Genomic DNA, 23349 nt, shown 5'->3' on the forward strand with positions numbered 1-23349 from the left:
GAGCTGAAACAGACCAAGCGCACACGATTCTCTGGAAGCAGGTGCTGGAACACAGCCCACGGCGACGTGAGGCAGTGAGCAGGCCTGCGCCCAGTGCACGCCCAGGACCCGCAGGCCGCCGTCGGGAGGCCGGCCTCTGAGGAAGGCCCCCCCCCTTCCCCCCCCCCGCTGCACAGGCTGCGCCCCGCCGCCACCGAGGGGCTGTCCTGCCGAGGTACCCGAGCTGTGCAGGCCTGGTTTGGGGACTGCCGTGTGGAATCCCAGTGTACGTTTCGGGTTCACTTGCGTGACTCCCATGGAGGCGGCCTCATGGGTGGAGCCCGTGTTCACCCCACTCTCCCCCCACGGCTGGTCTGTTAGGCACCCACAGTCCCGCCCCCCCGTTGCTGCATAGACAAACATCGCAAAAGCGTGAGCCGGAAACGGCCAGTGTGTGCGAATGTGTTCCGATGCCTTGGAATAAAGGTAATTTGAGTTAAACTTCTGAGTGCAGGTGTGTGTGAGCGAGACTAAAACTCCAGACGGCGTTTCCACTCAGAATCCCCGCGGGGGCATTTACTCCGTCGGCCGCCGTGCGTTCGTTCCCGTGGGCCGGGTGTCCACGCGCTGTCTCGGGTCACTCAGGCAGGAGGGAGCGGCCGGGGCCCACGATGCCGCGTGCCGGTGGCGCAGCTGGACGTCCGTTTCGTTTCCAGACAGTCTGGCTGCGCGTGTCTCCGCTCCCGGGGGCCACACCTCCTTCCAGCAGGGTCTCGCGCTGTCCACGGGGCGGGCACACGGGCAGGGCTTAGTCCGAGTCCAGGCTGTAGACGTGAAGCGCCCCAGCCAGCCGGGCTCCCAGGGAACTCCTTCCTGCGGCCACGACCACTTGGTTCTGGGGGACAGAGCGCCAGGCGTCAGAGGGCCCTGGAGACAGGGGCCGGGACCTCGGCTGCCCCGCCCTCCTGGGGCCCAGGGGGACCGCCCCTCACCCACGCTGTGCCCTGCCCCGGCCCCCCGGGGGGACCGCCCCTCACCCACGCCGTGCCCCGCCCCAGCCCCCCGGGGGGACCGCCCCTCACCCACGCCGTGCCCTGCCCCAGCCCCCCAGGGGGACCGCCCCTCACCCACGCCGTGCCCTGCCCCAGCCCACCAGGGGGACCCACCTTGTCCTTGGACCGCACGGTGACCAGGCCGCTCCCGAACCGCGAGCTCGCCTGCGGAGAGAGCGGCGACAGGCCCTGGGAGACGCGCCCCCACGCGGACCAGCTCCCAGGAGGGACAGGACCCCCACAGCTCCCCTCGCTCCTGCGGTACTTACTTCCGGGGAGATGAGGACGTGCTGGGCCTGAGAGACACGGGGAGGAAGGAGGCTCAGTGTGCCACGTTCACGCGGGGCTTTCAGCCACTTCTACCCGCTGTGCCGCCCCCCGTTCCGCAGGCGCCTTAAAGCGCACGTGCTCTCTGACACCCGGAAGCCCACTCAGAGGAATTCAGGCCAGAAAAAAACATGTGTGGCCCAGCCAGCGTGATCTATGAACCAGGAGGTCACGGTTCGAGTCCCGGTCAGGGCACAGGCCCGGGTTGTGGGCTCCATCCCCCGTGGGGGGCGTGCAGGAGGCAGCCGATCCAGGATTCTCTCTCATCATTGATGTTTCTCTCTCCCTCTCCCTTCCTCTCTGACATCAATAAAACTATACTTAAAAAAGAAAAATACATGCGTAAAGGTGTCTATATGTGAATATTGTAACAGTGGCTACATGAACTACGGCTCTTCTACAGATAAATACACAACCACCACTAAACACATCATATGAGACGCTGGGGAGGCACAGGAGCGGGTTGTACGTTGGCAGGTAAAGCAAACACGCGGCAGTGCTATGTGTGGCGCGAAGCGCAGTGTGGCCAGCGGGGGGAGGTGCGCACAGTGTGGCAAGCGGGGGGGGGGTGGGGGGGGGGAGGTGCGCGCAGTGTGGCCAGCGGGGGGGGGGGGGGGGGGAGGTGCGCGCAGTGTGGCCAGCGGGGGGAGGTGCGCGCATTGTGGCTGGCTGGGAGGGCTGCGCTCGCATCTGCTCTCGGCTCCGAAGGTGCCGGGAGGTGGTGCCGGGAGGTGGTGCCGGGAGGTGGTGCCGGGAGCCTCCCCGCTCTCCGGTCTCCCCTGTAAAGGGGCCTGACGCCGAGCCAGCAGCTTTGACGTGGATTCGATAGATCAAGTTCTAGGGAAAAATCCTAGGAGGTTCGCAGGCCTTATCTCTGCCGAGTGGAACTCTGGGTAGATGGCCTTTCATCTTCCTTTGTACCATTTTGTGTAAATTTTTACAACAAACTTCCATTATTTTTTCAAGTTAAAAAATAACTTTTAAATCGGAAAATAGGTATGGCCAAGAGCTATGGGCCCAGGAAACAAGGCGGTGGGCCAGGACGCAGAGCGGGGAGCTGGCGCAGTGGGCGGAGCCAGGCAGCGGGGGGCGGGGGGTGTGACCAGGGTTCACGGGGTGCCAGGTCCCGGGGGCCAGCTGCGGGGCAAGAACGAGGCGGCTGGGCCTACAAAACGCAGCCGAGGGCTGTGTCCTGACCGGGACTCGGTTCCAGGAAAGGCGGTGCGTGCAGGTGGAGGTGATCCCGCAGAGCCGCCTGGCACCGGGCCGCGCTCCGCCCGAGAACACTACCTTCTCCTCTGGGCACGGGGACGTCCAGGACTTGCATTTGCCCGTCATGTCGCCGGAGAAGGTGCGCCTGCCGTTGTAGACGTAGACGCGGCCGTCCTCTCCCCCGATGAGCCCCGAGGTCATGTCCGCAATCCGCAGGGGGGCGGCCACGAGGACCTCGTCTGTGACAGTGAGACCAGCGGGAAGCACCCACTCCCCCCCCACCCGGCCCCTCCACTGCCCCTGCTCCTAACCCTCCCACAGGCCCAGGCCGACTTCATGCAGCCGAGCCCTGTTTCCTGCTGACCCCTCGTCAACAGCCGACGTGGCGGCTCTGACATCACCCGCCACCACCTTCAAAAGGTACAGCTCACTCTCACTGATGTTTCTCTCTCTCCCGCGCCCCTCCTCTCTAAAATCAATAAAAAGATACATATACATATACATATACATATATATATATATATACACACACACATATACATATACATATACATATACATATACATATACATATACATATACATATACATGTACATATTAAAAAAATACAGCTCAGCCCTAACTGGTTTGGCTCAATGGATAGAGCGTCGGCCTGTGGACTGAAGGGTCCCAGGTTCGATTCCGGTCAAGGGCATGTACCTTGGTTGTGGGCACATCCCCAGTAGGGGGTGAGCAGGAGGCAGCTGATCGATGTTTCTAACTCTCTATCCCTCTCACTTCCACTCTAAAAAAAATTAATAAAATATATATATTTTTTAAAAAAATACAGCTCACCCGGCCGGCATGGCTCAGGGATTGAGCATCGACCTCTGAACCAGGAGGTCACGGTTCGATTCCTAGTCAGGGCATGTGCCCAGGTTGCAGGTTCGATCCCCAGTGGGGGGCGTGCAGGAGGCAGCCGATCCATGATTCTCTCTCATCACGGATGTTTCTCTCTCCCTCTCCCTTCCTCTCTGACATCAATAAAAATATGTTTTAAAAAAAGGTGCGGCTCCGGCTTTGGCAGTGGCCGTATCGTAGCCGCTGGGTTTGTCTGAGGCTGATTATTGCTAACTGAAAAAAGAAAAGCTGCAACTCCCTCTGTATACCCGGTGCTGGCTGAACCTGACTCAGCACCTCATGGCCGTGGGCCACCAGGGGTCAGTGGTGAGGCAGAGCCCAAGTGACCCGCGGGGACCGTGTTGGGAAGGAGGCTACCTAAGCCGTCACCATCCAGATCGCTCAAGTGCAGGACGCCCCCGAAGCGGGAGAAGCGGCGGTCTCCGCTGAAGGTGCTGAGCAGGGCGGGCCGGGCGGCGGGGCGCAGCTGGTACATGCGGGTGGTGCCCCCTTGGTGCAAGGTCATGGTCAGGAAGGCCATCTTCGACACGTCGTCTGCAACGAACCAGGCCGTTCAGGGCCGAGCGCTCGACACAGCACAGGACGTAAAGCGCCGAGTGACTCCTAGCCCCGCGGCTCCTGTCCGCGTGACCTACCGTGCGTGGGGGCGCCCACCAGCAGCACCGGCGTCCGCACCCCGCTCACCATCACGTGGCCGCTGGACAAGGAGGTGCCTAGCTTCCCCATCGCCTACGAAGGGCCACGAGTCAAAGGCCGGCTGGGACAACGCTCCCCGGGGAGCCCCGTCCTGGGGGAGGGCGCCCTACCTTGTCCCCCGCGATGGAGAACACGGCCTGGTGGCCCGGCGGGAAGTAGCCGTCCACCCGGCCCAGGCTCTGCTTCTCGTCCCGCGAGTGGAACAAGTGGCCCAGGCTGGAAGGGAGCACACGGTGGGGGGGGGGGCAGGGCGGCCCTGGGTGGGAGCTGGCCAGGTGCTCAGGTCCCCCGCCAGGCCCCCCTGCACACCTGGGTCCGTGTGGGTGGCCACAGGCCCAGAGCAGGTGTCAGGGCGGGAGGCCGGTGCTGGGGCCTCCGATACGAGGCCCACCATCTGCCCGACTGACTGCGGGTACAGGGCTGCCCGTCAGGACGGCTAACCGGTCCCCCAAATCCATATGCTGAAGCCCGATCCCCGGCTCCTCAGACTGTGACCGGAGATGGAGGCAGAGTCTTTACGGAGAAGATTACGGTAAAACGAGCCGTCGGTGCCGGCTCCAGCCCCAGCCCGGGTCAGCGCGTGCGGGAGGCAACCATGGGTGTGTCTCTCACATCGATGTGTCCCCCACCCCCCTTCCACTCTCTCTAAAAATCAAAGGGAAAAGTCCTTGGGTCGGATGAACAAAGAATAAATGAGGTGGTCAGGGTGGGCGGGCCTAATGCCACGTGACTGGTGTCTGCGAGAGGGCAGACGAGGCCGGGCCTGCCAGGGAGAGGCCTGGAGACACCGCCCCCAGAGCCGAGGGAACAGGCCCCGCGGAGCCCTGGCCCCCAGCACCAGCTCTCATCCTGCGGAGAACCTGCGGCCTCGCCCAGCCTCAGCGTCTCCGTCTCCGGGCTGAGCACTTAGCTGTCTCCCCAGCCGACGAGGGGACGGGGCCCGTAGCGCCCGGCTCACCTGCTGCTGTTCTTCCAGGTGGGGCTCCCCGCCAGCAGCAGCGTCCTGTTGTCCAGGTCGACGGCGTGGAGCGAGTAGCCCAGCCAGGCGAAGTCCTCCTCGCCCCTCACCTGCCAGTCGGCCGCGTCCACGTTCAGCTTGTCTGCGCAAGACAGGCAGCCCCTCGCTTTAGCCGGGAGGCCGGGCGGGAGGGAGGGAGGCCAGTGGGAAGGGAGGCCAGTGGGAAGGGAGGCTGGGAGGGAGGGAGGCCAGGAGGGAGGCCAGTGGGAAGGGAGGCCAGGAGGGAGGAAGGGAGGCCAGGAGGGAGGAAGGGAGGCCAGAAGGGAGGGAGGGAGGCCGGGAGGGAGGGAGGCCAGTGGGAAGGGAGGCCAGGAGGGAGGAAGGGGAGGAAGGGAGGAAGGGAGGAAGGGAGGGAGGCCAGTGGGAAGGGAGGCCAGGAGGGAGGAAGGGAGGAAGGGAGGGAGGGAGGAAGGGAGGGAGGCCGGGAGGGAGGAAGGGAGGGAGGGAGGAAGGGAGGAAGGGAGGAAGGGAGGAAGGGAGGAAGGGAGGAAGTGGGGAAGGGAGGGAGGCCGGGAGGGAGGCGGAGGGGAGGCGAACAGGCGGCCTCTGTAGGTCGTGGCGGACGGGTTTCTCCCAGAGCTCTCAGACACCCCCACGTGTCCCAGGCCCCGGCGTTAGAGGGGCTCGCAGGTCCCGCAGGAAGTGCAGCTCACGCTGCGGCCTGGGACGCTCTACAGAGAGGGCCCGCCTCGGGCGCCGCGCGTGACACAGACGCCTGCGGTGTCCCTGCTCCGTCACCGGGAGACTAAGGCTAAGCCGCTGGCCTTGGACCTGTCCTCGGGGACACCGCGTCCCCCTCCCCGGAGCACCTGTAGGGGAGGCTGCGGGACCCCACCGGGAGGCCGTGGAGTGAGGAGGAGAGGCCCGGCCGAGCAGGGACTACCTCCGCGGCGTCGGCCGGGGCCGGAGTGGAAGGCGGCCACCAGGCCCCGCTGCCTCCCGCCGCCCGGCGCGAAGGGGGATCCCAGCACCAGGTCGGGCGCGCCGTCCCCGTCCACGTCGGCCGCCAGGAGCCGCCAGCCCAGGTTGCAGTACGTGTCCTGGGGAGGAGGCCATGTGTCCTCACCCGGCGGCAGGGGGACGCCCCCCCCCCACCCCACCCCCCCCCCCACCCCACCCCCCCCCAGGGCCTCCCCTGGCCGAGGCCACATACCTGGCAGGAGATGGTGACGTCGGGGGCCTGGGACAGTTTTCCTCCCTTGGAGCCGAAGTAGATGAACACCGCGCCCTGGCGAGGGCAAGCCGGGCGGCCGTGAGGTCGGGGCGAGAGGGGGAGGACCAGGCCGTCCCAAGGCGGGCTCCCATGCGGACAGCGGCCTGGGCCCCGCTGCGGGGTGACCGTTGGGAGGCGACGACCACCTGGCGTTTCCCTGCCACGAGGCTGTTCCAGCCCCAGAGCAGCATGACCTTGGCCCTGCCGCCCCAGGGCCCGCTCGGCGGGAGGCGAGGACCCCGCCCCGTGTGTGAGGCCCAGCAGTTAGGATGGCAGGACCAGGAGGGCTGGGTCGGTGGGAGCAGCCTGGCCGGGCGGGTCTGAGCCTGACAGGAGCCCCACAGCCTGGACTTCGTCACCTTCCCCACCCCTCTCCTCGGGGGCGAAGCATTTGCTGGAGGCAGGAGGCAGGAACAGGCGCGCCAGGGACCCGAGGCCTCGTCAGGGACGGAAGGGGCACCCCAGGTCACCCACCCAGACGCTGGGCTGGCTCCTCTGACCCTCTGCTGCTGCCAGGGGCTCGGCCCCCATCCATCCACCCATCCATCCGCCCCCCCTCCACCCCCTCCACCCCCCCCCCCAAGCCTACCTTGTAGGTGAGCTGCTCCGAGCCCACGGAGGGGGGCGCCCACGGCCAGGTCGGGCAGCCCGTCCCTGTTGAAGTCCAGCACGGCCAGGGCGGAGCCGAAGCGGCCTGCGGGCTGAGGGGCAGCGCGTCCTGGGCTCAGCCTTGGCTCAGACAGCCCTGAGACAGAGCCATGGCATCCCACACACAGCTCCCGCAGCGCCCGCGGCGTCCCACACAGCCCCCGCAGCGCCCGCGGCGTCCCACACAGCCCCCGCAGCGCCCGCGGCGTCCCACACAGCCCCCGCAGCGCCCGCGGCGTCCCACACACAGCCCCCGCAGCACCCAGGACACACAGCGCCTGTGACACGCAGCCGAGTGGTCTGACCCAGCGCCACAGGAAGATGGGGGAGCGCAAGATGGAAAGGTCTGGAAACCCCTGGGCCCATGTGAACACCGAAGAACCAAAACCAGCCCTTCCCCGGGCCCTGCCCGAGGGGTGCCCCTGCGGACACGCGGCCTCACCTGGGAGCCCTCCAGGACCCCATGGGCCTCGGCCTCCAGGTCCAGGTCGATGGGGGGCAGGCCCAGGTCGTTGCCATAAATGAGGTACACGCGCCCCACGTGCACGCGGCCGGGGCGGCTGTAGCCCGGGGCGCCCACCACCAGGTCGCCGTGCCCGTCCTGGTTGAGGTCGGCCGAGATCATTGCCCTGCGGGGACGAGAGAGCCCACCTGGTGTCTGCTACCAGCTACGCTGTTGCCCGGCCGGCCTGGCTCAGCGGTTGAGCATCGACCTAGGAACCAGGAGGTCAGGGTTCGATTCCCCATCAGGGCACAGGCCCGGGTTGCGGGCTCCATCCCCAGTGTGGGGCGTGCAGGAGGCAGCCGATCAGTGATTCTCTCTCTCTCCCTCCCCCTTCCTCTCTGAAATCAATAAAAATATATTTTAAAAAAAAATAAAAGCCACACTGATACACGCGCACCCACCAGCCCAGCCTCGCGTAGGGACAGGACAGGAAGTACGACACCAGGGGGCTGGACACGTGCTTCCGCGGCCGCTGGGAGCTGCCCGTGAAGAGCGTCCGCAGGTTCCTCTCCAGGGTCTGGTACATGAAGGATAGCGAGTCCTGGAACGAGAGCCGTGGCGACGGGGGAGGCCTTCTGTGTGAATCAGGGGACAAGCAGCCCCCCAGCGTGGGAGGCTGATGGTCCCTGACGTGGGCCCTGCAGACACAGACGCAGACGGGAGAGGCCTGGAGGGACCAAGCTCTAGACCAGGGGTGGGCAAACTTTTTGACTCGAGGGCCACCATGGGTTCTTAAACTGGACCGGAGGGCCGGAACAAAAGCATGGATGGAGTGTTTGTGTGAACTAATATAAATTCAAAGGAAAGGAGCGGAGAGGAGAGCAAGAGAACCGGATAGAACAGCCGGATCTGGCCCGCTGGCCGTAGTTTGCCCACGGCTGCTCTAGACCCTCCCGAGTTCAGGGAACTGAGCGCGCCCAAGGAAGACGGAGGCCGAACGAGGGCCAGGCAGCAGAGCCGCCGCGTGGGGCCTCTGGCCATCGCCCCGGGCCAGCGGCCTCCCGCCTGGCTCGCCCTCCTGCCCGTGCCTCGCCCTCCTGCCCGCGGCTCTGGCACAGACCAGACGGGAGGCCGAGGGTCTGAGGCCGGGCATGTGCGAATGACTCTCAGCGAGCGTCACACAGCCCGTGACGCCGCAGCGCAGGGGCCGCGGGGGGCCCTCTCTCCACGAGGAGCGGGCGCTCCTCACCGAGGTCCAGGAGTCCACGCTGAAGACGGCGCCCCTCGCCGTGTAGTTTATGTGCTTCCCGGCGTCCGCGGTGAGGGAGGCAGTCAGGTTCCTGTGGGAGCCGCTTTTCTGCCCGTGGGGGCTGCTGAGAGGAGCAGACCCGGGAAACCACCACTGAGTGAAGGGTGTCGTCCGTTAGCCCCAGGTTCCAGGCCCGTTCTGTTGCTGTGAATCCTCACCCGGGGGTGTTTCCCCATGGATTTCAGGGAGAAGGAGAGGGAGCGGGGAAGACGAGAGGAACATCGATGGGAGAGGAGCACATCCATGGGCTGCCTCCTGCACACGCCCGACCAGGGCCCGGGCCGGGGAGGAGTCTGCAACCGAGGTGTGTGCCCTGGACCCGAATGGAACCCGGGACCCTGCGGTCCACAGGCCGACGCTCTGCCCACTGAGCCGCAGGGGCCAGGGAGTCCCTGACAGTCTTCCCACTCGGTCCCTGTGCTGAGCGAGCTCCTGCCTAGAGCTGCACGGTTCCTGACAACACACCACCGTCCGTGGCGCGCTTCTCCATCCAAGGTCCTCGTCCCCACATGCACAGCGATGTGTCCCCGGAACACGGACCCTGACGAGCTCCGGGGCCAGTCCTCCGCCCAGCGAGGAGGCATGTGTTACCTGCGCTATTTACCGCCCCGCCTAGGAGCGGAAGTGTGCACCTTGGCACCGAGCCCCAGAACCCAGTCAGGCCCGGCCCCGTCCTCAGACACGGCCTCGCTGGTCACTGCTTCTCAGGGTGAGGTCTGGGTCAATGTTAAGGGTGAGGCCTGGGTCAAGCGTAAGGGTGAGGCCTGGGTCAAGCGTAAGGGTGAGGCCTGGGTCAAGAGTAAGGGTGAGGCCTGGGTCAAGAGTAAGGGTGAGGCCTGGGTCAAGGTTAAAGGTGAGGCCTGGGTCAAGGGTAAGGGTGAAGCCTGGGTCAAGGGTAAGGGTGAGGCCTGGGTCAAGGGTAAGGGTGAGGCCTAGATCAAGGTTAAAGGTGAGGCCTGGGTCAAGGTTAAAGGTGAGGCCTGGGTCAAGGTTAAGGGTGAGGCCTGGGTCAAGGTTAAGGGTGAGGCCTGGGTCAAGGTTAAGGGTGATGACAACAGGAGCGGCATCACTAACACCACTCGCTCCCACGTGATGGTTCCTGAGCAGCAGACTGGCGTGCGCCTTACCGAGTGCCTTACTCGTGCACAGCCCGCCCCGTGGCTCCGCTCCAAACCCACTGGCTGGCAGGGCACGCCTGGCCTGTCTGTCTGTCTACAATTCTCACCTTCATGTCTGCCGCACACCCTCGGTGAGCATGTTGCTCGGAGCCAGGCGGGGACACTTACCCCTGGGGGCCGGTCCGCTGGCCGCCACAGGTGATGAACAGCGGGTTCTCGGGCAGGCTGCAGTCCCTGCGGGGCAGCCAGGGGTCAGGCCTCCTCCAGGGGAAGGGGGAGCGCCTGAGGGGCCCCCACAGCTACCCAGGCCCACAGCCGCCCTCCCTGCCCTGAGCCCAGGAACCCGCTCAGACAGCAGTGAAGGGCTAAGGTCTGCTTTTTAAAAATCTTTGTGTTGTTGTTGTGTTTTATTTCAGAGAGGAAGGGGGAAGAGAGATAGAAACATCAATGATGAGGGAGAATCATGGACCGGCTGCCTCCTGCACGCCCCACACTGGGGATGGAGCCTGCAACCAGGCATGTGCCCTGACTGGGAATCGAACTATGACCTCCTGGTTCATAGGTCAACGCTCAACCACATGAGCCACGTGAACTTCAAAAAACAGACACGTGCAGGCCATCCCCCTGTGGCCACGGGTTCGAACCCCGCCCGTCAAACTGAACTCCCTTCCGACAGCAGCACCGAGCTGCCGGGCCCCTCCCGCCCCCCTCCCGCCCCTCCCGCCCCCTCCCGCCCCTCCCAGCAGCCCTTGGGTGGACCCCGCCTGCCCATTCACGGAGGCGGCGGAGCTCAGGGGTGCAGGAGTGTGTGCACAGGAAGCGCGAGGTCGTGGGGACGCCGTGGGCGGGGTGGGGCGGACAGGTGCTCACTCGGTCCCGTGGGCCAGCATGTGGCTGGTGAGGCGGTAGATGTTGGTGGACCAGAAGGCCATGTCGTCCAGCCCCCCGAGGAAGTAGTCCTGGAACTGCTCCACCAGGAACGGGGACTTCCTGGAGTAGGTGGGGTAGAGCTGGGGGGACACGGAGGGGTGAGACGGCAGTGGGCGCTGCCCGGCCCGCAGAACCCCGCGTGGCGGTTTCGGGGAAGGAGGCTGTACCTTGGAGACGGCCATCACCTCGCCGTACCTGCAACACAGCAGTGAGCGTGACTGTGAGCGTGGCTCCCACAGAGAGCGAAGCAAATAATGAAGAGAGAGCCGCATCGACATGTGTCAACTATCATGTGACCACCCCGAACCCGCTAAATCCACCCACCAAACTCTGCAGACACAGAGCCACCAGGACACAGGGCTCCCCAGACGGACACAGGGCCCCCCAGATGGACACAGGGCCCCCTAGATGGACACAGGGCCCCCTAGATGGACACAGGGCCCCCAGACGGACACAGAGCCACCAGGACGGACACAGAGCCACCAGGACGGACACAGGGCCCCCCGGACGGACACAGGGCCCCCCGGACGGACACAGGGCCCCCCAGATGGACACAGGGCCCCCTAGATGGACACAGGGCCCCCCAGACGGACACAGAGCCACCAGGACGAACACAGGGCCCCCCAGACAGACACAGGGCCATGGAGACGGACACAGAGCCACCGGGACGGACACAGGGCCCCCAAGACAGACACAGGGCCATGGAGACGGACACAGAGTCACCGGGACCTGGGCCCAGAGGCGGCGCACTTACATCTCCAAGAACTGGAGGTAGGAGCACTCGACGATGGCGTGCTTGGTGATGGCGTCCTTGCCGTAGAGCTTCCTGTAGATGCCCAGCAGGTCCTCAACCGGCACGTACCTGGGGGAGCGTCAGCATCAGGGCGAGCGTGGGGTTCGGAAGGTGAAGGTGATGGCGGAGGTGACGCCGGCTGCCCGCCATCCTCGCCTGCCGCGCAGCCACCGGAGGGCCTGCAGGGCGGTGCCCGGTCCCACCCAGCCCTCCGCGGCTGTCGGTCCCTCCACACACAGGGCCGGCCCAGCGCCGCGGGGCAGACACCGGAGCTGCCACCTAACGTGTGTGAGGCCCGGAGCGCAGGGAGGCTCCCGGGCGCAGGGGTGTTTGGTTTTGTGGGTTCAGGGTCCCAGGAGCAACGGGCAGCCTCTTCCCTCTTTTCAGCTGAAATGTTCTCAAGGTCATTGCTGTACGGCAACGGCTGCCCCCTGACCCCCTGCTCCCCGACCCCCTGCCCCTCGACCCCCTGCTCCCCGACCCCCTGCCCCCCTGCCCCCCGACTCCCTGCCCCTCGACCCCCTGCTCCCCGACCCCCTGCTCCCCGGGGAGAACCGTGTCGGGCCATAGACACGAGCTGTTTTGGGGGGGCACGAGTGGCGCCCCAGGCCCCCCAGCTTCCTCTCCGAGGCCCCAGCTCTCCAGACGGAAGCCGCAGCCGTGAACCGACGTGTCTGCGAAGAGGAATCTGTGGAGGCCCAGTGTGTATTTTCACAAGAACCCAGGACGGTCCTTCCCATAAAAATAGCTTAAAGGGCTAGGTTTTTGTTGGAAATAACAAGAATATTTTCTTACGTCCATCACCAGGCTCGCAAGGAAGTAAAAACTGTCCGAAGGCCCAAAACCAACGGACACTGACAGGCAGCACTGGGCGTCCGATGCGGGCAGACGCCCGTGTGTCCCCGCCTCCCCCGGGCGCCAGGCCAGCTGGGCCCGGGCCACCCGCGTGACTGGGCGCCCTTCGTTCTGAGGCAGCTGGGCCCGGGCCAGGGTGGGCACTGCCAGGGCGCCGCCACGCCCCCCGCTCTCCTTCTCTTTGGTCTGGGGCGTCCTCCCCCACAGCCCGCCACCCTCAGGGGCTGGGCCTGGGGGACGGACTCTGCCACCTCCGACAGCTTCGTCAGCATCAGAGGACACAGCCGTGTGGCCAGGGCGCGGCTGCCGCAGCATCCGGTCAGGCCGACGTGGGCACCGGCGTGACGGGGGATGGAGGTCAGGCGCGGTGACCCAGGCTCAGCGTCCCAGGAAGGTGTCGGGTTTTGAAACCTGAATGTTCCTCACAACGTCCTTTCAAGCACGTGGACAGCGAAACGGCAGGAGAAACCGCAACCATCCCCGGGGGGCAGGGGGGGGCATTCTAGGCAACCCCCCCGGGGACCGCGAGGCGACCCAGTTAAAAGGAAATGGCAGGGCCCCTTCCGCTTTGCTGCAATCCCGGACTCCGGCCAGAGCTGCCTCTGCTAGTCCCATCCGCAGCCCTGCCCCCCCCCCCCCCCCCCGTTCACACGGCCCAGGGCCCTGGGCCTCGCCCGCTGCGCCCGGAGGAGCGGCCGCGCTCACCAGTGCCGCGCGAGGTAATTGAAGTTGAACTCGAACTGGCTCAGCACGTCTCCGCCTGCGGGGACCAAACACGGACACGGGGCCAGTGACCACAGGAGCAGCCTGCCACACGGCTCGTGCACCCCAAACTGCGAGCACTCGACGCTGTCACACGCTTCCGCTCAGCTGTCACACGCTTCCGCTCAGCTGTCACACGCTTCCGTTCAACTGTCACACGCTTCCGCTCAACTGTCACACGCTTCTGCTCAACTGTCACACGCTTCTGCTCAACTGTTACACGCTTCTGTTCAACTGTCACACGCTTCTGCTCAACTGTCACACACTCCCGCTCAACTGTCACACGCTTCTGTTCTGTTACACGCTTCTGCTAACTGTTACACGCTTCTGCTAACTGTTACACGCTTCTGCTCAACTGTTACACGCTTCCACTCAGCTGCCACATGCTTCCTCTCAACTGTTACACGCTTCCGCTCAGCTGTCACACGCTTCCGCTCAGCTGCCACACGCTTCCGCTCAACTGTCACACACTTCTGCTCAACTGTCACACACTTCTGTTCTGTTACACGCTTCTGCTCAACTGTTACACGCTTCTGTTCTGTTACACGCTTCTGCTCAACTGTTACACGCTTCTGCTAACTGTTACACGCTTCTGCTGTTACACGCTTCTGCTCAACTGTTACACGCTTCTGCTCAACTGTTACATGCTTCTGCTAACTGTTACACGCTTCTGCTCAATTGTTACATGCTTCTGCTGTTACACGCTTCTGCTGTTACACGCTTCTGCTGTTACACGCTTCTGCTCAACTGTTACATGTTTCTGTTTAACTGTTACACAGTTCTGTTCAACTGTTACACACTTCCATTCAATTGTTACACGCTTCCGCTCAACTGTTACACGTTTCCGCTCAACTGTTACACGTTTCCGCTCAACTGTTACACGCTTCTGCTAACTGTTACACGCTTCTGCTCAATTGTTACACTCTTCCACTCAACTGTTACACGCTTCTGCTCAACTGTCACACGTTTCTGTTCAACTGTTACACGCTTCTGTTTGTTGTTCTAGGTGCAGGCATGTCTTTATGGAGTTGATCTTTTAAAATCTTAGCGAGTGAAACATGAATTGAGGGGACAGTGACCCCGTAACCAAAGTGCTTTCACTCTAAGGAAGACGGGCGCGGCCTTCTGTCATGCCACCGCTCACCATCCCTTTGGATGTTACCGGCAATCGCCTACAGAGAAGAGACGGCGTCCACCGACTCGGAGCTGCAGTGTTAGCAGACACGAGGTCTGAACGTCCATCTGACGTAAGAGTAAAGTGTTTCTAAAGCTACAACACAAGTCAATAAATGTGATTTTTTTTCTTTACCAAAAATACACGTGTACACACTGTTCGGAAGTGCGTGGCTGCTGAATGAGGTATGCCCGTGCGCTAGGCGAGCCACACATTAAAGCAGAAAGCAGTCAGTGTGTGCTGCCGGCACGATGTGATAAAAACAATGTATATAGACAGCCCGGCCGCGTGGCTCAGGGGTTGAGCATGCACCTAGGAACCAAGAGGTCAGGGTTCGACTCCCGGTCAGGGCACGTGCCTGGGTTGGGGGCTCGATCCCCAGTGGGGGGGGGGGGGGGCGTGCAGGAGGCAGCCGATCCACGATTCTCTCTCATCATGGATGTTCCTATCTCTCTCCCTTCCTCTCTGGAATCAATAAAAACATATTTAAAAATACACTTTTAAATAGTGACTTCATTACACGTGAAATCTACCGCAAAAGGAACCTTGGCAAGCGAGAGGAAACCTTACCAAAATCTCCAGCCGGATGCGCCTCGGAGTAGGAGCCGTGGAAGTCCATCTGAGGAGCAGAGAACCGCGTCTCAGGCATCACCGAGCGGCCGGCTCCTTCCCCGTGAGCGGGCGGCCGCCGAGGGGGCGGGCGGCGGGCTCAGGGTCCGGGAGCACCGGTTTTACTGTGTGTCCGCGGGAGGAGCTGAGCTGGCAGATAAGGCTGCTGGGGCCCGTGCGCCTGGGCAGAGAGCCGCACATCTCCACCGAGTCCTCACCGCGCCTCCCACAGAACCCTGTGGTGCTGATGGAGGCCCCGGGGCTCCAGAGGCTGAGGCGGCCGGTGAGATCACGGTGCCACCGTGGGAATGTGGCATCCCACAGAGGAAGTTAAAAGGAAAAAAGCCCAAAATAACCGGCGGCGTGGCTCAGTGGCTGAGCATCGACCTAGGAAGCAGGAGGTCAGGGTTCGATTCCCCGATGGGGCACAGGCCCGGGTTGCGGGCTGGAGCAGCCGATCCGTGATTCTCTCTCATCATGGATGTCTCTCTCTCCCTCCCTCTCTGAAATCAACACAAATTTATTTTTTAAAAAAGAGGAAATCTACTAACTACGCTTTGGGCAAGAAGCCTATTCCCGCGCGATGTGTGTGACCGGACGTGTCCCTTTCCCTGGGAGGGCCCCGCCGTGACCTCGGTGGCGGGGTCACCGGGAGGGCGCTGATGGGACGGGCACTCACGGCCGCCATGGTCCTCAGGAAGCCCTGCTCGATGCCCAGGCTGTGCCAGCTGACGTCGGCCACCATGTGGGACGTGATGCCAAACAGGAAGGCCACCAGCTTCTCCGTGTCCTGCCCGCAAACACACCGGCCTTGAGCCGGGGCTCTCCCATGACACCCCGTGGGGCGTCTGAGTGAGTGTGAACGCGAGGGGTCAACGGGGTAAAGGCGGGGAGGGGACATATGTAATACTTCCAACAATAAAGATTTAAATAAAAATAAAACATGTGAATTCATCTCCATTACTGACGCTTAATGGAAAATCCACGTCTAGCCCCGGCCGGTGTGGCTCAGTGGGTAGCGCGTCGGCCCACGGACTGAAGGGTCCCGGGTTCGATTCCGGTCAAGGGCACGTACCTTGGTTGCGGGTCCCCCGGCCCTGGTCAGGGTGCGTGCAGGAGGCAACCGGGGATGTGTCTCCCTGTCTCTCCCTCTCCCTTCCACTCTCTCTAAAAATCAATGGGAAAATACCCTCGGGGGAGGATTAACGACGACAAAAACCGTGTCTAGTCACCGAAAGGGACCCCGTGCCGTGTTTCAAGCGCTTCCCGATGAACCCGTGTCGGAGCCAAACGACCCCGTGACCTACCCCAAACTCTCAACGTGATTTCACGTGTTAACCAGCGTCTGCTGGCCCTGGTGCTGTGCCTGGTGCTGGGGGCCGAGGGGCAGTGACCCTCACAGGCCGGGGCGGGGGCAAGGAGGTCAAGGAGAGGGCCCCACCTTCTCCCAGGGCGGGGGGTAGCGCTCCCGGATGTAGTGGACGCTGGCGTTGAGGAAGGGGGTCCAGTGGGTGCTCTCGGACACCTCGTGAAAGCGCCCTGACGGACAGAGCAAGGGCTCAGGATTTGCCCGGAGAAGCAGGAGGCCCCCAGCGCCCCCACCCCCTCCGCCGGCACCGCCTCCCTCCACCTGCCCTCCAGGCCTGTGGGCGCTCCTGTGGACCCCAAGGAAGCCTCCAGAAGGAAGAGCGGAAAGGCAAGGGACCCCAACTCACGGGAACGCAGCCCTGAACGAGGCCCAGGGCCAGCACGTGGGAAACCTGACCGGCCGCGGTTTGATTTTTAACCCACAGGGCTTCCTCCTGAGCAGGTGGGGACCAGGTGGGCGGGCCGGCCCTCACCTCGCTGGCAGATGCCCGGGTAGAAGGCGTCGGGAAACACGGCCCCCGCCTGGTACGCGTCCCGGTGCTCCAGCAGCAGCTGCAGGTGGAAGCAGAGGTCAGGGGGAGGGTCCGCAGATGGAGGCGGGACACGGGATGGAGGTGAAAATGAAATTCACGTGGACTCCCCCAGCCTGCAGAGCTGGCTCTTTCCTGCGGACAGGGCCTCACTGAGAGCACATCGCCCCGAGGGGGACGGGAATGGCCCCTCCTTCCTCTCGGGCTTGCCCATAGCTCTCCCCCCAGGACAGCGAGATGCTCAGGACCCAGTGACCATCAGCGATGTGAGAACAGCACACAGAGTCCACTCCTGGCTCTCGCCTGCGCGGCCTGAGCTGCAGAGGAAGGCTGTGCTGTGGGCGGGTTAAGGACACCTGCTTCCTTTTTTTAAAAAATGTACTTTTTATTGACTTCAGAGAGGAAGGGAGAAGGAGAGAGAGAAACATCGATGATGAGAATCCTGGATCAGCTGCCTCCTGCACGCCCCCCACTGGGGATCAAGCCCACAACCCGGGCCTGTGCCCTGACCGGGAATCGAACCCTGACCTCCTGGTTCATAGGTCCATGCTCAACCACGGAGCCTCGCCGGGCGACTGGAAATTTAGGACTAAAAATGCAACCATGCCTATAAAAACAATTACCCCAAATGGTGCAAGTCAGCCCCGTGCGCCTGCCCATACGATGCCATGAGAAGAAGCTAGCATCGCTTCGATGTGTTACCATATTTCCGCCAAAAACACCCGCAGCGGAAGCTGATGCTAGGGAATCAGCAGGCAGAGCCGACAGGAAGCTTGACAGTGACCGGACTGCCCTCTTCCAAAAAGCCAAGGTCGCTCACGACGAGGAGGGTCTGTCCCCGGTCGGAGGGGGTCGCTGGGAACCCACACCTGAGCATAGACGAGGCCCAGGCCCTGGAACCCCGGCGGGAGCCCCGAGGCCCCGGAGGAGCCGGGACAGAGGCCGGGGGCGTGGGCCGCCGTGTTACTTCAGCGTTGATTTCCTGAACGAGAGGATCACGCTGTGGTCACAGGGCAATGGCCTGGTTTCCGGGAATCACACCACGAAGAGTTACAGGGTCATCAGGACACGTCAGGGGAAAAAATCAATGCGCAGAGGGAGGTCGAAAAGGCAGCCACGCACGCTGCCAGCAGCTGGGGAGGCCGGGTAAAGGGCACCGGAGAACTACTTGTCTGTTCCCACTGCCTACGGGTTCCCTTCCTTCACAACCAAGAGTACAACAAGGAACTGGTTGAACACCCTAGGGTGCACTTCGGGCAACAGGAAAACGTGTAACTGTTAAAATTACTCCGAAGGCCCCCAGGGACCTGGAGAGCTATCTGCTACGTTAAATACAAAAAGCAAGTTATAAAAGAATGTGTCGGGGAAAAAAATGTGTCGTGTGTCATCATTTTGGGGGGAAAAAAGTACGAATGTACTAATAAATGCAGACCAACGCCGGGAACCATAAAGCAAAAGGTCAGCATTGTTATCAGGATTGTTCTGCGTGCAGTGAGTTCCCAGTTTCCCAATCGGGAGATAAAACCTGTTCCGGGCGGGCGGGCGGGCGGGCGGGCGGGGCCGGGTAACACCTGCTCCGGCTCCTGGTTAACACACCGTGTTCCATTTCTTCCGTGGAAAGAGCGCCCACCATGGGAGGCACACGTGGTCCTCCGTCTCGTCCATGGCTGCCCGGGCTCTCCGCTGTATGCCTTGCTCCCTATTCCCCCGGCCAGCGCCCGTCTTTAAAGAGCAGGCACCTCGGATGTTGCACCAGAAGAAAACCCAGAGGCAACCCGACGCGGGCCTGGAACGCGCCGGCTGGCCGAGCTGTGGCGGCCGTGGGGACCCGCCTGTGCGCCCGCCAGCCCCCGGCCCGCCCTCCGCAGCATCGCGCCACGCTGGACCAGTGAGCGTGCTCCACCCGCCCCGGAGAGCAGGCTGTGGGAGGGAGGAGAATCTGCAAGGGCCCCCACGTATGGAGATAAAAAATAAGTCACCCCCCCATGTTTGGAAGGGATTGGAGGGTGTCACTATAAAAGGCCTCTGTGAATTAAAAGGGAGGGGTGAGGTGTGGCTCAGTGGATAGAGCGTCGGCCTGCGGACTGAAGGGTCCCGGGTTCGATTCAGGTCAAGGGCATGTATCTTGGTTGCGGGCACATCCCCAGTGGGAGGTGTGCAGGAGGCGGCTGATCGATGTTTCTCTCTCATCGATGTTTCTAACTCTCTATCCCTCTCCCTTCCTCTCTGTAAAATATCAATAAAATATATTAAAAAAATAAAATAAAATAAAAGGGAGGGGTGAGCACGCGGGCCCTCAGGGGTTTCCAGCGTGATGTCCATGTGCGTTAGCACCAGTGCTGGGGGACATGTGCCTTTTAGCCCGAAATATTACTAACGGTTCATAAAGATATGAAAATGGCTCTGAAAGTCCCTGTTTACGTCAGCTAGGACCGCTGGCACCTGGAATAAGAGAAAAATCGGAGGGTACCTGTCTGTAGTTGATGCTTCCATCCTGAAGGTGGAGAAACTCGAGAGCTCTATGTCCTGAGAAATAGACACACACATCGATCAAGTTCAACCATATGCTGAAAACAGACGCCCCAGACATCATTTTAAAGAAGGAAACTATAACCTCAGTGGCATGGCTCAGTGGTTGACTGTCGACCCATGAACCAGGAGGTCACGGTTGGATTCCCAGTCAGGGCACATGCCCGGGTTGTGGGCTTGAAACCCAGTAGGGGCCGTGCAGGAGGCAGCCCATCCATGCTTCTCTCTCATCATTGATGTCTCTCTCTCTCTCTCTCTCCCCCCCTTCCTCTCTGAAATCGATGAAAACATATCTTTAAAAAGAAAAGGCAAACATAATTTTATGGTTATAACTGTGAAGTAGTGGGAAGTGAAAATTAAGTTTGATCGCACTTGTTTTCATCAGCCACAGTCAGAGTCACGCGCTGTTTATGTGACACAAGTTAATATAAATATCAGAACGATACCGCACGTCTGCATGATGATTTACATTTCCTGCTTCGCCAGCTCCACTACCCGGGCTAAGCTGGCCGCTGAGGCCTCAGCCCCGTCCTGGGTGAGAGTAAGTGAGACCCACCTGCAAGGCCACGGGGAGAACTAGAGGAAATAAGCGCTGCGGCGAGCGCGATGGCTGGCACCTGGCAGGAGCTCAGCAAAGAGAAGTCAGCCCGCCCTAGAGCCATCCCGTCATCACACCCCGTAGATAAACAAACCCACGCAGGGGAGGCGATGCCGGCCGAGCCCGGTGCGTCTTCATTACTTTACTCGGACAACCAGTCTCAGAGGCCACCTGCAACGCCCACACGCCCACAGGCGACACCACACCCGACCTCCTTAGACTCAACATTCCTTGTGGAGATGCTCGAGGGTGATTCACGCCTTGTCTCCACTGTGAATCACCTCCAGTTTTTCTTTTTTGTTGTTGTTAGTCCTCACCCGAGGATATTTTTCCGTTGATTTTTAGGGAGAGTGGGAGGAGAGGGAGAGACAGAAACATCTGAAATATCGACGTGAGAGAAACACATCGATGGGTTGCCTCCTGAATAAGCCCCAACCAGGGCCCAGGCTGGGGAGGAGCCTGCAACTGAGGTACGTGCCCTTGACTGGAATCGAACCCGGGACCCTTTGGTCTGCAGGCCGACACTCTACCCACTGAGCCACACCAGCTAGGGCCACATCCAATTTTTAAATCCATACAAGAAAACAGCCACTGTTGTGGACATCGGTGCCCTGGCCTCTCCGCTCCTGGTGGGCGGCCAGCACAGCAGTACACCAGCAGGCACGGCCCACACAGGTGGCCTGGACCAGGATCCTGTGATTTATGGACTCAGACCCCTGGATGCGGCTGATTCTGATGCACTGACTCACACCCATGTCCGCCCTCCCCACCCCCTCTGTGAGGCGAGAAAACGTGTGCCGCCATCTTCATGAAACCTTCCAACCTCGTCACTAAGTGTGCCTACAGTGTCCTTTTATGCAAAACATCTTCAACATCACAGGCTAGGAGCTGCCGTCAGTACGTTCACGTGAACATGTTTATACATATTTAATCTGTCTATGTTGTTAACGTGTATTCCCCTGTGAGGACCTTTGCTTGGCACCTGCTGGAGAAAGGCAAGCCGGGATCTGACTTTGTGGGCATTTTGATTTCATCCTTCTTGTTAATGGTTAAGCTCTAAGGATTAAAAACGTGAGAAGTCCCATTGATGTTGGTTCCTCTTTGGGGCACTTCTATAGTTTTAGCAATTTCGCTTTCCTAGAACTGTACAATTCATTAAGGAGGCCAACTCCCTCCTGCTTTAACATATACAAACTAGTGGCCCGGTGCACGAAATTCGTGCACATTAAAAGTCAAGTCCTCACTTACCCACAATGTGCCTCAAAATCGCATGAGAACCAGACCTGGCCGCCCCCCGCCCACCAGCCCCCCGGCATTGGGCTAGATCCAGAACCGGCCAGTCCCACCCTTGTCAAGCCCCACTGGGCAGGGGGCGTAGCCTCAGGTCCCTGCTGATTGCTCATTAAGTCTCCTTAAGGGAACTTGGCTTCAGCTGTGGATGCAGCCATCTTTGTGACAGATGGTCAATTAGCATATTCCCTCTTTATTAGATAGTATATTTAATGAATTAAGGGAGAAGGAGAGAAACATCAATGATGAGAGAGAGTCATTGATTGGCTGCCTCCCGCATGCCCCCTACTGGGGATTGAGCCTTCAACCCCGGCATGTTTCCTGACCAGGAATCGAACCCGTGACCTCCTGGTTCATAGGTCGATGCTCAACTACTGAGCCACGCCGGCCGTGCCTGAAGCTGACCCCCTTTAAAGCCACCTGACCCGGGGACCTACACATGTACTTTACATGGGCTCACACATGGGAAGCATTCCTCACACCCCGCATTGCGCCCCATTCCTCTCTCCCGGAGCCTCTGGTCCCCCCAGCTCCTCACTCTCCCCCACAGAAGCTCCAAGACCCCCTGGCTTCCTACCTCTCCTCCAAGCCCACCCGACAGGCCCCAAGCCTGGAGGCCTGGGCCCTGGCCTCTCCGCTCCTGGTGGACGGCCAGCACAGCAGGACACCAGGCCTCCACACCGGGACGGACTTGAGTCTCTCCACCTTCCTGACAGATCCGGGTCCTTCACCCCACCGCCCGGCCTGCCGCCGGCACTCACCTATTTCTATGTGGGTCGAGATGCCGCACGGTGAGCCCCCAGGGCACAGGACGCCCAGCGCGAGGAGCAGGCCGGACCAGACCCTGCAGGCAGACGGGCCGTGGCTCAGGGCTCCCGGTGCTGGGACAGACCCCACCCCCCACCTGCCCCCAATTCCGGGCCAGACCCTCCGCTCTCCCGTGAGCGAGTGGCTGGCAGGGAAACCAAGCCTCGTTTCTAAATAATGCGCTCGGCCGGGAAGTCAGCTGTTTACTGTTAACTTCCCTGGAACAGCAGACACCTGGGAGGGAGACCCACGTGCCCCGTGGGAGCAGCGGCTCCTGCGAGGCGCCCCCTCGTTGCCCTCTAACGTGGAGTTACATGGAGTCACGAGCAAAGCGGCCTCCGAGCATCTGCTTTTCTTTCAAAAACAGCCTCCCTGTGCGCAGGGCGCCCCCGGCCCGGCCCCTCACCTTCCCAGGGCCGCTGGCCCGAGCATCCTGTCCCAGCCGCCGCTCCTCCTCCCGGGGCTCCGCCGCCTGTGCCGGGACGGCTTCTCGCTCCGCGTTTGGCAACAGATACTGACACTCGAGTGGGTTACACAAGAGCAGCCAGTCCTGCTCCCTCCCCTGCGTTCCCAGAGCGCCCTGCTGTGGGGCCGGTTCCCGAAGCCCCAGCCAAGACACGTCCCCCGTGGGCGGGGGCAGGGGACAGAGGCGGGACCCAGACGCAGCGCTCCGAACCCTGGGCTCCGAACGCACCTGCCACCTGCCGTGTGCTGTCCAGGCTGCAGCCCTGCATTGTGGGACCGTTAGTGAAAGTCTCCAGGGAATGGCGGTGAGCTTAGAGCTCGAGCAGGTTACGCGTGAAGAGCCAGAAGGGAGCCGGCCGGCCGGGCTCAGGGGTTGAGCGTCGACCTATGAACCAGGAGGTCACGGTTCAATTCCCAATCAGGGCACAGGCCCGGGTTGCAGGCTCGATCCCTAGTGTGGGGCGTGCAGGAGGCAGCCGATCCGTGAGTCTCTCATCTTTGATGTTTCTCTCTCTCCTCTCCCCTCCTCTCTGAAATAAAAAAAAATATATAAAACAAATGAATGAATAAAATAAAAAATATTTTTTAAAAAGCCAGAAGGGAGACCCTGCGGGGGGCGGAAAGGGTGCCGGCCTCAGCGGAGCCGGCTGGGAGAGGAGACTAGAGGATGGGATGGTCTTAGATCCTTAGCCCTCTGCCAAGTTTCCCTGTAACCTAACGCA

General features: G+C 61.7%; 1 protein-coding gene across 1 annotated transcript; it reads right to left on the reverse strand.

Moving 5' to 3' along the window:
* Positions 1-413: 413 nt before the first annotated feature.
* On the reverse strand, positions 414-22710 carry GPLD1 (glycosylphosphatidylinositol specific phospholipase D1). Its single transcript, XM_080647355.1, is given in 27 exon segments — positions 414-874; positions 1146-1196; positions 1301-1327; positions 2649-2809; positions 3828-4004; positions 4106-4199; positions 4277-4382; positions 5125-5266; positions 6068-6224; positions 6338-6412; positions 6987-7019; positions 7021-7098; positions 7488-7674; positions 7952-8091; positions 8740-8863; positions 10086-10151; positions 10788-10927; positions 11015-11042; positions 11602-11709; positions 13201-13255; positions 15002-15050; positions 15720-15830; positions 16482-16579; positions 16882-16960; positions 19409-19464; positions 22117-22199; positions 22569-22710. Coding segments are annotated over 27 exon segments (2538 nt in total). The 5' UTR covers positions 22595-22710; the 3' UTR covers positions 414-787.
* Between the last annotated feature and the right edge of the window lie 639 nt (positions 22711-23349).

This window comes from Plecotus auritus (assembly GCF_963455305.1).
Source record: "Plecotus auritus genome assembly, chromosome: 12".
In the NCBI taxonomy this organism is placed as follows: domain Eukaryota; kingdom Metazoa; phylum Chordata; class Mammalia; order Chiroptera; family Vespertilionidae; genus Plecotus; species Plecotus auritus.